The sequence below is a fragment of the Bos indicus genome, chromosome 22 (assembly GCF_029378745.1).
Source record: "Bos indicus isolate NIAB-ARS_2022 breed Sahiwal x Tharparkar chromosome 22, NIAB-ARS_B.indTharparkar_mat_pri_1.0, whole genome shotgun sequence".
NCBI lineage: Eukaryota > Metazoa > Chordata > Mammalia > Artiodactyla > Bovidae > Bos > Bos indicus.
The window spans coordinates 37,168,687-37,184,402 of NC_091781.1; the positions used below are offsets into that span (position 1 = coordinate 37,168,687).

At 44.6% G+C, this 15,716-nt stretch overlaps 1 protein-coding gene and 1 long non-coding RNA gene across 6 annotated transcripts in view; one reads left to right on the plus strand and one right to left on the minus strand.

The window, feature by feature from the left end:
• The window catches only part of PRICKLE2 (prickle planar cell polarity protein 2), a 343,702-nt gene that overhangs the window by 278,991 nt on the left and 48,995 nt on the right, over positions 1-15,716 (plus strand). For all 5 annotated transcript variants that reach the window (XM_070776356.1, XM_070776352.1, XM_070776353.1 and 2 more), the window contains 4 exons: positions 4,248-4,361; positions 7,430-7,567; positions 10,499-10,702; positions 13,992-14,178. In XM_070776356.1, the coding sequence (XP_070632457.1) occupies positions 4,248-4,361; positions 7,430-7,567; positions 10,499-10,702; positions 13,992-14,178 (643 nt within the window). The remainder of the gene's footprint in view (positions 1-4,247; positions 4,362-7,429; positions 7,568-10,498; positions 10,703-13,991; positions 14,179-15,716) is intronic.
• LOC139178605 (uncharacterized) lies at positions 6,517-14,740 on the minus strand. The gene is made up of 3 exons (XR_011562992.1): positions 14,499-14,740; positions 11,219-11,300; positions 6,517-7,732 (listed from the first exon to the last, which is right to left on the minus strand). It is a non-coding gene; the product is annotated as an uncharacterized lncRNA (long non-coding RNA).

Sequence of the window (15,716 nt, forward strand, 5' to 3'; positions counted from 1 at the left end):
AAGGTCTTGCTTCATCGACTTTATTTGCACACACGGAATAAAGCTCTGACAATCCGTCTTGACACAGACTGCAGTTATTGCCAAATCTCACTGTTGAGAGTAACATGTTTAAATAAAGGCCTTCAGCTATTTCGTTTTCCTAAACCAGTGTATTGTGTTCAGCATGCTTTTGTTTGGAGGAAATGTACCTCGTATGGCTACACCCAGGTCAGTCATAGGGCACCTCTACCTAAGGATCTGTAACCGGAGTGAAGTCCCAAGCACATGCCACAGAGCTGCTTTTGGAGAAATACACTGAGTATGCACAGGAGGAAAAATCACATCATCAACCTGTCGGATAATGGTTTGGTAGTGATCATCATTGACAAAATTCTATTGGATTTGATTATTTACTCGTAAAAAATAACAAGAGAAACATGTTTGGGCTAAAATGAGCAATCTGCAGGGTTTTCAGGGGTGGTGCCAAATTTAATTTTTGTAGTGCCAGAAAGTATATTAAATATTTTCCCCTTCCCATTGGTATGATTGGTGTTTGTTTTGAGCTATACAGTAGTTTTATTATGGAAGATGCCAGAGCATTTCCATGCATGCAGCATTTCCATGTTCAGCCAGAGACAGATGGGGAAAGGAAGCCATTCCTCCCTCCTTCCCATCTGTCTGCTAATTCCCTTTACTCAGTGAAGAGCTTGCAGAGTCCAGCTCCTAAACACCATGAAGAGACACAGAAGGCAGCACAAAGTGATTATTTTTCCTCCTGGACTTGAACAGGCTTTGAAGAGCCTTGAAAGTGGTGAAGCACTGACTCACTCTCCTCCCTCAGAGCAAGCCAGATTACCCACCGTGTAATATGGGAGTGATTTGGTACGTTGTTAGCTGCTTTGGTTTAATAATGGAGCGTCTTACTAAATAAGCTCTTTTATTTTTGTCTGGAGAATCCCATGGACAGAGGAGCCTGGTGGGTTACAGTCCGTAGGGTAGAGGGGGTGGCAAAGAGTTGAAGCTTTTAAGTCTTCCTCCAACTATTATTTGAAGTCATCCACCAAATTATTGCTAGCCTTGAGAGAAATTATTTTAAAACACTTTGTATTCAAGGAATTACTGGAATACTGATAGAAAAGATACATTTCAGTGGTGGTGATCAGTAGACTTAAATTATAAAAGGAAACACAAGATATCCAGCCAGGAAGGATGTTCCAAAAGAGTCACTGCCTCTGCAGACCTAAGAATTCAGTCTTTAGGGTGGACCTCCGAGGACTAAAGTATTTATTTACCAGCTAAATATCTCTAGAGCTCTCCATCACTTCCTCCCCCTTAGCCCAGTCATGTGTTGGGACTTTTTTATCCTCCAGTAGGTGGCGCTCTGGTAGGTAAAGAACCCTCCTGCAAATTGCAGAAAACTTAAGAGACCCAGGCTCAGTCCTTGGGTCAGGAAGATCCCCTGGAGGAGGGCATGGCAACCCACTCCAGTATTCTTGCCTGGAGAATTCCATGGACAGAGGAGCCTGGTGGGCTACAGTCCATGGAGTCACAAAGAGTCGGACACAAGTGAGGCGACTTAGCATGTATGCAGCACTTAAAACAGCCTGAAACTTCTCCAATCCAGCCTGCAGGTGTGGTTCTCACCCAAGAGCCTTCCATAAGGAACTGGAATTGAGCAAGACTCATCAGTCTAAGGTGGACTCCTGAGCTGAGGTTGTGTCAACTCCCAGTCGTGTGGGGGATCTGCTGAGAGGAAAGAATAGAGCAAAAAACACCAGCCTTAGAGAGATGGGAAATCCCTTTCCAGTCATCTTCCATTGGAAGTTTCCATTTCCTCATAGGGTTTTTGAGAAAACACTACATCTTTTTAATAAGTTAGCTTTCTTCCCCCTGAAACCAAACTAGCTTAAATAGCATTTTATTCCTCGCAACCTTCTTTCTTAGACCCATTGCAAGTGGGAGCTTCACAGATTTGGTCTCACTCTACAAGCCAGCGGTGTAGCCTACCTCTTAAAATGGAAGGGAGGCCACGAAAATCTGGATTGTCCCATTTGAAGCATACCAGGCTGGATGATATACTTACTGCTGTGTATTCTTATTATTTATTGTTATTGCTGGCTAAATACTTTGCCTCCACTCTCATTTAATTGCCACAATCATGTGATAAGGATTCTGAGAGGTTTTAACCTTCTCAGAAACATGGGAATGGGTAAGGACAGAGCCAGGACTGCAGGGTTCAGATCTACTTGGCCATGGCTGCAGAAGATACGGGGAAGACTCCAGCCTGGGTCAGCCTTGGACAGTAGCGGACAGGGCTTATTCAAGGCACCAGTTCAGAAGATGACAGCTCTGGGCAGTGGAGACAGGGCTGTGTGAGTGATAAGGGATGATTGCCAGGAAGGTCAGTGGAGCTCACATTAGACTCTTCATGATTATGCATCCACAGTATGATGCATTAAAAAAAATTTTTTTATTGAAGTATGGTTGATATATGGTGTTGCGTAAAACTGGTCTTCCTTCAGTTCTATATATGTATACATTCTTTCTGTAGTCTTTTTGATGACAGTTTATCACAGGATGTATTTCCCTGTGCTATCCAGTAGGACTTCATTGCTTATCCATACAGTGATTCATGTTATATTAGTATTTACCCCTAATGTTCTGTAACTATCATGGGAGTTGTGAGAATGACAAAGTGATGATGCCACAAGGCCTTTCCACCCGTCATTTTTTGACCTGGGAGGCAAAACCCATTCCCCAGTATAACTGCTTATTTATCTGTGGCCCTTGCAGGTGAGCATGTGGGCTGCAGTTCTTCTGCGCACACAATGCTGTGCCAGTCTGTGATGGGCTCATCACCAGCTTCTAATCCCAAGCTAACTCATGATCTGGGCTCACATGTCTTCTCAGAGAGTGCCGGTAATCTGTGGGCTGCCTTCAAAACCTGAATTCCAGGCCCTGGCTCCCTACCAGTGTCTATAGGGAGGGGTTGGAGGCCCTGGGTTCCGAAAGTCAGCTAGTCTAGGACAAGAAATCTGCTTATGTTTGCCTTTGGGATTTGATTAAGAGGCTGCTATGCACATGATGGTGAATGGTTACGATCATTTGTTACAAAAATAAGAATGACTTTCACATTTTGTTTAAGGCTTTGTCATCATAAAGCCTTCTTCCTCTCTCTTCTAACACTTACGATTTCATTTCTGGAGATCAAAGTAGACAGAGCTTTCATAACTCTTCACCCCAGCATTCCTAAAACATATAGTCATATCCAAGGCTCCCTAAACTCCAGGGAATGTGACCATGGTTGAGGAGTGTAACAAATACAGTGAATTTAGGGCCTCATGTCTTCTGTCTTCTCTGTTTTGTTGAATGAATGCCTTGTTTCACAAGAGCTGGTCATAATGCTTAGAGATAGTTGAAAAGTATTTTCCATGATATCATCTGAGCTTGTGGTAATTTTTTTTTTTAATCTCTCGTATATAAAGCATATCTTCTGTTTGGCCAGTTTTTTCTCCTAGCTTGCATGCAACTGGATGGTAGAATGTCTGTTTTCTTTTTCAGGCAAAATTAGATGTTTAGTGCTTTCCCAAGTCATTGTTAGGGTTGAATGAGCCTCAGAGACTGAAAGAATATATCCTAACAGCTGTAAACAGGAGCATTCTAACATGTAGTAAAAAAAAAAAAAAAAAAAAGTTGATGATGATCTTTAATTACATGTTCTGTATCCCAAATTCAGTGACTTTTTAACAGACCTGATCTTCTGGCCTGTCCTCAGGAAAAGCTGAAAACCTAGAGGGTTTTTAGTGTAGGTGGAGGCTGAGGGACCGAAGAGTCCTCCAAGTGCCAAAGACTCCAGCGCCGAGACAGGCACTGACACATCCTTTTGGCTGGGAGGGCAGGTTACATGCCGGAGACACACAGAGAAAATGGTAAAGTCAGCTCTCAGGGGAGCCTGCTGAGAAAGCCCTGGCCCCTGGGGTCATCAGCATGTTTGCCTAAATCTCTTTTTCTAGGAAAGTTTGACGGGTTTGTTTCTCCCTTACAAAGAGAGGAAAAGCCCCAAGACATGGGAGATCCGCGGGACTCTTTCTTCAAGAATAAATGTCTCTGCTTGCAACGAGAAACTCCTAGGCTGTGGAGTTTCACGAAGGGTGGAGACAGTGGGAAGCAGATTGAGTCTTGCTGTGGGAACCATCTCCCCAGGATGTGGGAATGGGCAGATGGTTTGAGGAATGGGTGAGTTACCCATGTGCTTTCCCACCCTTCAGGTTCACCAGTACTATAGCTGTCTGCCAGAAGAGAAAGTCCCCTATGTCAACAGTCCTGGAGAGAAACTTCGAATCAAGCAACTATTACACCAGCTGCCACCGCATGACAATGAGGTAAGGGGCTAGAGGGGCCTTCAGAAGCCTTTGCTTAGAACTTTCAGCGAATTATTAACTTTTTCGTCATCAGAATGCTGTGGTCAGTGAGATCCCCGAGGAAAAACTCGGGCAATTAATTTTAGATTTTAGTTTCCTTAATTAGAGGTAAAAGAAGCTGTCAGACATCTTCTGGAGAGGGTTACTGAAAAGCAGAATCTTACTGTGGGGTTGATTTGCCTCTGTGCCTGGTACTATACTAACTACTGGGGGCAGAGAGCACTGAACTTTAAAAGTTCAAGTCCAGGTTTTCTTAGTTGAAGAGTAGGCGATGCCAGTTTCCTGAGCATGTTAGATGAATGAGATTCCCTGGGCAGTTCAAGCCCAGCACAAACTTTGTGACTCTCTTAGATTTTCAGCATCTTTTCTTAGTAAATGAGTGTGGAGGTTTTCCATGTTACACTGCTGTAGAAGTTACGTGTCCAGATTTGCAGCTGTGAACATCTGTGTTTTTGTTATTTCCAATCCAGCTTGCCAAGGTTATCCTTTTTACTCCTGAAAGTATGACTTGCAGATTGTCTTTTTTTCTGAACCCAGACAAGGGCACTCTAAGCAGGCATTTATCATCTTTGAAGTCAAATTTGATCCTAAAAGGAAATTTGTGTATGTGTTTTTAAAAAGTCATCATGCTTGGGAGGTTTAGGTTTGCAAACTAGAAATTAATGTTCAAGTATCTGGTTTTTAAAAGTAGTGATCCTATAGAATCCAGTTGTCTACTTAACTCTAATTGTGTTTTAAAGAAAGCCATAATTTCAAGGTAAAAGGAGAAATTTAAAACTCCTTTAGAGAGCTGGACCCAGCTTTTTACCAGCTGCCCCCACCCACGAGCTCAGTCCCTGAGGAAATAAGTGTGTGGTTTTTTAGTCTTTATCTTCCCACATTTGAATAAAAGGAATAAACCAGGAGCCTCAAAAATTAATTTGAATAAGCAGAGCAAAAGCTTAAAAACTGAAGCAACTCTCTAGAAAGGGAGTCACAATTCCCCTTCCTGTTGTTTATTTCAGACTTCATGAAACATTTAAATAATGCTTTCTCCTTTAAAGAGGAAAGCAAGCATTGTAACCTGATGCCCAGGTAACTAATTTGAAAGTGAAAATGCCAGTTTTTACAAGCAGGAGGGGTGTGCCTGTGTTTCAAAGCATGTCCATAAATTGTCAGTGGTGTAATCGTATTCTCTGGGTTATTCAGATCATGGCAGTACATTCTCCACATGAAGACTCTTTTTTTTTTTTTTTTACTTGATTGAGGAACGTGGTCTGCTCTTACCTGCTCCTTTCTGTTTTTTCATTGTTATTTCTGTTTATGGTTGACTGTGATTTCATGAAAATAGACCCTTCAAATTTTTTCTTCCTACTGGTGAAAATTGCTTACACATGACCCAGTGGACAGATTTGTCCATTCGACATGGCCTCTTAAAGGACAAAGGGTGATTCTAAAGTAAATAGTTGATCATGCCCTTTTTCATATAGGTTAGACAGTTTTGATGTATACAGCTGCAGTGGTTTTCAACTAGTCCTGGTTCAAAGGTTGCCCTTTGACCATCTGTAGGACAAATCATCCAGGCAATTCAGTTAGTGTTCCAGATGTCCAGATTATTCTGAAGTAAGACAGAGGGTGGGATTAGATCCATGTGTCCAAAGATGTCTAGATCCATGACTTTGGGTGGTACAAGGACATGGCAGTAAATAATACTTAACCACATAATGAGAGACGCTCTCCCTTTTTTAACTGTATTTCATTCCTTGTGGCTGAGTGATCATGGGGGAAATTTCAGTTTGGGTGGGCCGGTGTCTCACACCTCTCCAACTCCTACTGATCTCCATTTTTAAGTAACAGCATTGAGAACCTCCGTTTTAGAATCTCCTACAAGGAAAAGTAACCAGCTAGAAGCCAACAGTATGGTTTTGTTTTCACTCTTGTATTTAGTTTTATGACTGCCCTATTTTTTCACAAGTGATATTGCTTTTCTATTTATAGTCATATACTTTCTTTTCAAGTAAATGTGTTCAAGTAAAAAAAGAAATGAGTTAGTTTTTAAAACAGTATTAAGTAAATAGTAGTTCAAGATTACAGCAAAATTCCCAAGGTGTGCATAAATAAAAGAGAGAATGGGAAATAGCAGATTTGAATATCTTTAATGTCTGTCCCTTAATTTTTGTGAGTTTCTGTGTTGAACGAGAAGGAAACTCTCTTATGCAAGTTGTTAACCAAAGCCCGGTGAGCAGCCCTCTCCCTCCTACACACAGAGAAACATGCAAGTACTTCCTGAGAGAACACAGAGAGCTCTGAACCAAATTCTCAGTCTCACGCCTTGGTTCCCATCTCATTTTGGGAAACAGACGCCATGAGCGTGTTGACCACAGTTCTGGCTCGTTGGCCTGGAGCCATCCTTTGGTGTCAGGGATCATTTCCTTGGGCCCATGGAGGTGAGAGTGAAAGTGAAAGTGAAGTTGCTCAGTCCTGGCAGACTCTTTGCGACCCCATGGACTGTAGCCTACAAGGTTCCTCCGTCCATGAGATTTTCCAGGCAGGAGTACTGGAGTGGGTTGCCATTTCCTTCTCCAGGGGATCTTCCCAACCCAGGGATCGAACCCAGGTCTCCTGCATTGCAGGTAGATGCTTTACCATCTGATAGTAAGAGTATGATGATCAGTTTGAAGATCTACATCAGTTTGTAGAAGAAGGAAGTCCCAGATGTTGACTAGCAGCAAAGCTCTGCCAATGACGTGGCTCTCAGTGTGGTGAGCAGAGAGGGGCAGTGAGCATGAGAAACAGGTACCAGCCACTGGCCTGCCTAAGACTTGTGCTCCAGAGTTTCGAGCCTCTAGGAAGCTCTTTTGATGGTCAACAATCTCGGGTAGACACTCACCTAAATAACCCCAAGCCTGGTGGTATTCAGGTGCCCACCAGGACACCTGAGAGTGCACATGTGTTTAATAAGAAAAAAGTCTGAGGCCAGGGCTTCAGGAATCCTCAGGAGCAAGAGATGACCACCCCACCACCCCCAACCTTCCTGTGTGTCTGTCCAGGTTCGCTACTGCAACTCCCTGGACGAGGAAGAGAAGAGGGAGCTGAAGCTCTTCAGCAACCAGAGGAAGCGTGAAAACCTGGGCCGTGGCAACGTGAGGCCCTTCCCGGTCACCATGACGGGAGCCATCTGTGAACAGGTGAGCGCATGGTCTGGGGCGTGCTCGGGAGGTCACTCAGGCATCCTTTCCCTGATTCATTCACTCAGCATTTATTTTCTTGAGAGCCTATTTGATAGGCCTGGGAGATACAGCTGTGAGCAAAAGGTTTGAAAGCTTGGTCTTGCCCTTGGAAGGAGTTCTGTCCTAGGAGAGAAGTCAGACAATAATGTCGATAAATAAGAGGAAAAAAATGCAGTGGGGAAGAGAGTTAATGCTGGGAGTGTGAGGTGGCTGTAATTTTCAGGGAAGTGGCTGGGAAGGCTCCACAGAGACAGTCAGGAACTGAGGGAGTGAGTCATGTGATGGCAGGGGAAGCGGGGTGTGAGAGAACAGCACGTTCAAAGACGCTGCGGCAGGAGCGTTTCTCTTATGGGCCAGGAATAGCAGGTTGGCCATTGTGGCAGGGCAGGGGGGGCAAAGGAAGAGAATGCACCGGTCAAGTCCAGTTTAATGGAGAGCTGTGTCAAACACTGGAAGGAGAAAGAGGGCCACTGGAGGGATTTGAGCAGAGAAAGGACATGATGGAATATTATTTTAAAATGAGTGCTTTAGAAAGTGGAGTTTTTCTGGACCACGGCCACTGTCTTTCCCAGGATCATCCTAGGACCAGTGCCCTTTAAAGAGGTGGTAAATGGTCATCTCCTTGGGTCTGAAGATTCTTTAGCAAAGTGCATGGACCTCCCACATTCTTTCTCGGACCTCACTTGGTTGTGAGTTTGGGTTTGTTTTTTCTTCTAGTCTCCTGTAGAGTGCTCCGGGCATGGTGGAGAAGGGTTTCTAAGAAAACAGGGTGGGAATCAGGCCTGCCTGGGTTCACCCCCCCCCCGACCTCTTGACCTCCAAAAGCCTTCTGGGGCAGATGGTCATGTACTGAGCACTTTTCTTAGCCCTGCTGCTCAAAGAGTGGCCCCATCTAACTCCTTAAGCACTTCAGGGACCCATTCAGGCACAGATTGCAAGAGGATACATGACCTTAACTGGTGAAGAAAAGGCAACATACTATGTGAACAGAGGGGATGCCATTTATTGGGGGGCCCTTTTGGGGAGGGATTTCAGAGAGAGAAGCTTGGAAGGCTCAGTGGATGAAATGGAGATGCTACTTAACAGGGGAGCCAAAGCACCGGAATTGACAACAGGGGTCCTCATCCTTGACACCCACCCCTGAGATGCAGGTGGTCAGAGTTTAAGATGTGAGGTTCTGTGTGCTCCATTCAGAGCCTCTACCACGCTTGAGTGGGTTCTTCTTGACCAGCCCAGAAGGGCTCACCTGAAGTAAAAGGGAAGTTGGGCATTTCACAGGCAGATATCGAGAGTGACACAGAATAGTGATGACAGCATGGAGACAGAAAGATGTACGTTTGACACATGAGTCTGCCAGGCGACCTTGACCCTATTACTTTTCCTAACAGTTTTGTCATCTCCAAAATGGGGGTATTGAATACCTAGGTCGTAGAATCATGGTGAGGGTGAAATGGGATTCTGTATTGTTACAGTAATCAAATAAGGACGCCATTAGACTGGGGTGGCTCTATTGCCTTGGTCTTCTCAGACCAAAACCTGAACCAGTCAGGGTACCGGAATCTGAGAAAATGACACTGAAGAACAACCAATTGCAAGCAGCCAGCTGGGCTTTCCCAAATAAGGGGACCACTTAATCTCTATAGTCACTGAAATACTTTCCTTGCTTTTACTTCCATGACTTCTCTATAAAACTATCTCCCTGGGTTTCTGTCCCAGCCACCTTCAGTTTGATGCTTGCTACCCAATTCAAATCAGTGTTGGAGCAAATAAACTGGAAAGCTTTAATGTGCCCCCTGGTTTATCTTCTAACAATACGCATACCTCAGCTCTACTAACGTTGCCCCACAAGGCAGGGGTATCACTTTCTGTAATGTAATGTCTTTCTTATGTCTGGTCACTTGCATGAATCAGCTCCCAGAGACTACTCCATGAGACCTGGACTTCATTTTCTATGAAGCATCTCAGTGCTTTTGACGGCAGTGTGTGGGAAAGGTCTAGGGGTGGCCTTTCTGCTCTTCAGACGTTGTCCCCAGAGTCAGCCTCTCAGGTCGGGCTGGACTCTCAGCCCAATACCATGATCAGCAGAAAGCCTCCCCCAGACCTGTTGCCTCACACTTTATTGTTCCCTCCAAGACCCTCGGACTCTATTCATTTTATCTTAAGCCCAACTGTAAGCATGGGTTATCATGGATTTTACCTTGCTCCTTTCTGGGCAGGGGAAGGAACTATGGAAATGAGTGAGAAGATAGGAAAGGGAGAAAAAAGAAGTCCTTGCCGTAGTCTGGCCTTAGGAGTAGTACCTTTTCATTTGGGACTGTGTACAAAGATATCAGAGGAAGCAGGCCAGAAGCATGCCTGAGAGGCTTCTAGAGAAACCTAGATGGTAAAAGGTGGGCATGTTTTTATGAACCCACTCCCCTGCCACCCTAAGTGTAGGCCCCGCCAGCTCCCCGAATCCCTGCAGGCTTCCTTCTCGCTCCCCCACGCCACACTCTTGCTGCAGGCGTTTGACGTGGCTGGGCCTCCGGCAGGGAGTTTGCAATGTCTCAGAGATAATGAGACCTCCGCTCAGTTTGCTTCCTGTCAGCAGAGCTCTTCTGTGTCACTGCACTGACAGACTTTGCCTTTCTCTCCCACCTCTGTGATTCTTTATTTTCTCAGTGACAATGATCTTCATCTTAATTGTAGGCCCTAGGAAGGGATGGTGGGGGTAGAGGGGCAAGAGAAACCAGCCTGCCACGTGTTTATAGCAGGCAGCACAATAATTCATTTGAAAGTAAGTGCTCAGTAACGAGCTAAGGATGCTGGCGGTTGTGTATCTTTGCCTCATGGCGCTGAGAGCTGGGGGCTGCTATTCCTCGTACTGACCTGTTTCTGTTCACCTCGCAGTGTGGAGGCCAGATCAATGGCGGGGACATCGCTGTGTTTGCATCACGTGCCGGCCACGGTGTCAGCTGGCACCCACCCTGCTTTATCTGCACCGTCTGCAATGAGCTCCTGGTGGATTTGATCTACTTTTACCAGGATGGGAAGATCTACTGTGGCAGGCACCACGCAGAGTGCCTGAAGCCGCGCTGCGCAGCCTGCGACGAGGTCAGAGCTGGCTCCGCTCCCTGGGGTGCGCAGCCCCACTGTCACCCCGGGCTTCACCTCAGCCAGCACGTTGCCCTGTGGTTCCTGCATGGAGGAAAACCGCAGGCCTCTCCAGCCTCTCCTATTAACGCTTTTGAGAGCGGGTCTGGCCCCATCCCTGTTTGCTAGAATGTCCAGGACTGTGACCTGCTTTGCTGAATTTGACAGTCTCATAGGAAAACAGTTTCTAGGGCACTAGGTCATTTCAGAACTCTTAAAAAAGGGGGAGGGGGAGGGATTGTTGTGGAGCTTTCAGTTTCAGCCCAAATCCAAGGGAGCAGTCATCATTAGTAATAATGTGTCATTTCTGAATTATCTTAAAATCTTGGGTTTCCTGAGATTCAATGCGACAGATTAGGATGAGAAGAGAAGAAAATGAGTAGCATGATGTGATTCTCCCATAATCTATGAAAGTCCTGATGAGGATTCCAGGGCAGATGGCTACTCCATTAGGATCCTTCTGCCCCATACACTCACCCAGGTCAGAGAGCAGACTGGACCCAAGGTTCATACTTCGTCTTTCCTCCCAGCCAAAGTACACCCAAGTGTGGTCTGAGAGCTGAAAGGTAGAAAACCTGGGTTAGTATAAAAGTTGGGAGCAGAAAGGAGAATGTTCTAAGCTTGACCGATTTTACAGGAATAATTTGGGGAAAAGGTCTTAGGCAGGGGGTTCTTCCTGTACAAAATATACTTTTGGTTCTTTCTTGACCCTGTAAGGCTATGTGGGACCCTGTAAACGACCCTGCACTTTGTCACCCAGAGGCCACCGGTATGTGGCATTTCTTCCTTAAAAACTGCCCATCAGAGACTCACTCTTCTAGGAGGAAATCTATCGGTCTTAACTAATACGGATTCTCATGCTACTACTGATGTTCGTAAGAGACGCTCTGAGCAGGTAGTCGGTCCAAGTTTGTGATTCTAGGCAGCACCTTTCCCTGCCTGCCTCAGTTGCCCCATCTGGAAGCGAGTGCTCGTAATACTTTATCTAATAGGAAATGAAGTAGGATGTTAAAGCACTTTGAAATTTTTGCTTATTGAGGTCTAATTCATACAGCATAAGATTTACCCTTTGAAGGTGTGCAATTCAGTGGTTTTTAGTGTATTCACAAAGTTGGACAACCATTACTACTGCCTAATTCCAGGTCATTTTTATCATCCAAAAAGAAACCCCAGATGCATCAGCAGTCACTCCCCTTTCTCCCCCTGCCCCCAGCCCTGGCAACTATTCATCTAGTCTCTCCATGAATTTGCATATTCTGGACATTTTGTATAAGTGGATTAATGCAACATATGACCTTCCATGCATGGCTTCATTCACTTAGCATGATGTTTTTGTGGTTAACCCGAGTTACAGCGTGTATCAGTACCTTCCTTTTTATGACTGAATAATAAGCAACTGTATATATCACATTTTGTTTAGCCATTTATTAATTGGTGGGCATTTAAGTTGTTTCCACTTTTTGACTGTTTTAAACAAAGCTGCTGTGGACATTCATATACAGATTTTTTTGCAGGCATATATTTTCTGTCCTCTTGAGTCTATATCCAGGAGTGAAATTGCTGGGCCATATGGTAGTTCTATGTTTAACTTTTTGAGGGGATCTAAACTGTCTTCCAGAGCAGCTACACCATTTTACATTTGCAGCTATCAACAAATGAGAATTCCAATTTCTCACATTCTCCTCAGTAGTTATTACTGTCTGTCTGTTAAATTATAGTCACCTGTGCTGTGCTGTGCTTAGTCGTTCAGTCATGTCCAACTCTTTGGGACTCCATGGACTGTAGCTCACCAGGCTCCTCTGTCCATGGGATTCTCCAGACAAGAATACTGGAGTGGGTTGCCAAGCCCTCCTCCAGAGGATCTTCCCAACCCAGGAATTGAACCCGGTTTCCCACATTGAAGTAGATTCTTTACTCTCTGAGCCACCAGGGAAGCCATATAGTCACCTTAGTGGGTATGAAATAACATCACATGGTGATTTTGATTGGATTTTTCTTAATGGCTTATATGTTTATCTTTTCTTCCATGTGTTTGTTGGCTATTTGCATATCTTCTTTTGGAGACTAATGTCTCGTTAAGTCTTTTGCATATTTTTTCAGTTGGGTGATTTTCTTTATTGTGTCCTTGTGAAACTTGTTTATATATTTTGGAGTCTAGTCACTTAGATCTGTGATTTGCACGTATTTTCTCCCATCCTGTAGTTATATTTTCACTTTCTTAATGATGTCCTTTGAAGCATGAAAGTTTTGATTTCAATGAAATCCAGCTTCCGATGTCTCGCTTGTTGCTTATGCTTTTAGTGTCGTAGCTAAGAAACCATTGCCTAACTGGAAACAGAGTTTTTGAAAATTCACATCTTTACTTTTCTCCTAGACATTTTATAATATTTTTGCTTTTACATTTAGGTCTTTGATCCCTTTTGAGTTAACTTTTATATATGGTGTGAGGTAGGGGTTCAGTTTATTCTTTTGCATGCAGTTATTCAGTCGTACCAGGCAGGTTTATTGAAAAGACTGTTCTTTCCTCCATTGAATGTCCTCGTCACCCTTGTCAATCGTCATTTGGCCATAAATGTCTGAGATTATTTCTGCCTTGATTACTGCAGTTTGTAGTACGTTCTTAAATCTGTGCTTTGAAATTGAAAACAAGTCTGTCTCATGGTTCAAAACAGAAATACCTCTGAGGGTTAGGCGGTTACCGTAAATAAAGGTGACTCATTTTAAGGTTACAGCAAGTGGTGAAAAATATGACAAACTGCAGAACTCGTCACTCATCTGAAAGCAACAACCCCTTTTATTGTCGCCATGCAGGAATGTGTAGCACACATTGCCAAATACTGTATTTTCAAAAAACACTCGGGATCCCAGGTGTTTATATGACGTTTCTCATTTAAAAAAGATACCATATATAATCCAAATTAAACAGATAATGGCCAAAATGTCCATGAGCTGTCAGCTGTTAGTCCTGCTCTATATTCTTTTTGGTAGACTATTCTTTGTCTGAATACACTGTGGTTAAATTAATCACTGGCCAGGTCAGAAACTGTTTAAATGTGCTTTAGGAAAATCCACATGTGGAAACTGATATAGGTATAGAGTAAATATATACGTATCTACTTCTGTTTAATAACTTGTGGGTGGGACCAGTTTTCCTACCGTTTTAGTCTGGGGCCCTCATAGCTCTCCTCCTTCACAGTGTATTCTCATGGTTGTTTCTTACCCACTGACCTTTTGGCCTCTCCCTCTGCAGATCATCTTTGCAGATGAATGCACAGAAGCCGAGGGGCGACACTGGCACATGAAACACTTCTGCTGCTTCGAGTGTGAGACGGTGCTGGGTGGCCAGCGCTACATCATGAAGGAGGGAAGGCCCTACTGCTGCCACTGCTTTGAGTCCTTGTATGCAGAATATTGTGACACCTGTGCCCAGCACATAGGTGAGGCAGCACTTGGTGCTCATCCTGGTCCTACTCTGACTGCATCTCCTTTGTGTCTGGTATAGTTAGAATCCCTTTGGTTGCAAGCAATAGCAATCCAACTGATACTCCCTTAAGTGCAAAAGGGAATGTCTTGGTTCATAGTACCGGAGAAGCCAGGGAGGATGTTGGTTTCAGGTAAGGATGGATCAAGGGATTGAAGAGAATCTGGTTTTTTTTTGTTTTTTTTTCCTCTGTGTCTCAGCTTGCCTTCTGTTGGCATCATTTGGCAACAGGGTGCCTTCACAAGGTGTAACAATGACCCCCACACTTATACATACCAGCTTAAGCACTGTTCTCTAAAAAGGATGGAATCGTGACTTTTCCAGTATCCAAGTCAGGTCCTCCAAATAGAAATGCTATAGCCGGCCATTAGGTCATCTGTTCCACCCTAGAAAGAAATGAATAGGGGGTTCCTGTTGGTCTGACTGAGTCATAGACCCACCCCCAAGGCGGGGCTACATGATGGACAGTCTTAACTACCAAGCAGAGGAGGAGAGGTCTCAGAGGAGGGGAAAATATAAACAGTTGCCTTCCACAGCCTCCTCAGAAAACCTCAGGGATCAGCAGAAGGAGGAAACAGAACGGTCCTCTTGGTAGGAAAAGATAGTCAAGGAAACCAAGTGGCAACTGGCATGCATGTCCTGAAAGAAATCAGCAAAATCCGACCCAGCCAAAAAACAAAGCGAGAGAACCTCAAATAGCTCCGAAGCTATAAACGCCTCAAATAAGTGGCAGATTTGAGATGGTGAAAATCATTTTCCCTTTTCAAGTAACGGATTCGTTCAGCCCTTCAACACTATTCCTGATCATGCAGCATCTGGAGCGTCTTCACTCAGCTCGCCTGTTCTGGCACCTTGAGAATGAGCTGCCCTTTAAAAAGAGAAGAGAAGTTGGCAGTGGATGAATGTCTCTGAGACCAGCAGCCTGATCTTCCTGTGGCTTGTGCAGTTCCAAGAAATCTGCCTGGAGGCTGCCAACTCCTTACCTATAGTGGGGAGGTGTGGAGATCATCAGTCTGGGAGCCCGTTTTACCTCACGTAAAAGATTTTATCCGGAACAAAAAGAGGTGGCCTTGTCTCCCTGGTTCATCAGAAGTGATGCAGTCAGATGAAAAGTTAGTTCATAACTTGAAGGGCTTGGGTGCTGATTAAAATCACAGCTTTCAGACACCTACTATATCCTCAGGGGTCCTTTGTCACTGTAGGGTCCATCCCGTGGGCTCAGACCTGCTTCCATGGAGCCCTTCTGAGCTGAAGTCCCTACCAGGCCCCAGGATGAACAGTGCTACACCGACCTGGGTCCAGCAGCATTCCCATCTGGGAGCTGGGCTGTCACGAAAAACCCCCTTTCCCCAGCCCCTGAAATCTTCACCTCTTACAGCCTGATGCCTCAACCGGGTTCCCACCAGCTTCTGTTTCTCACAAGTCAAAGCGGTTAAACAGACATACTTCCCTTTATTCTGAGAGCTAGGAAAGGAAAAGACCTGATTCTGAGAA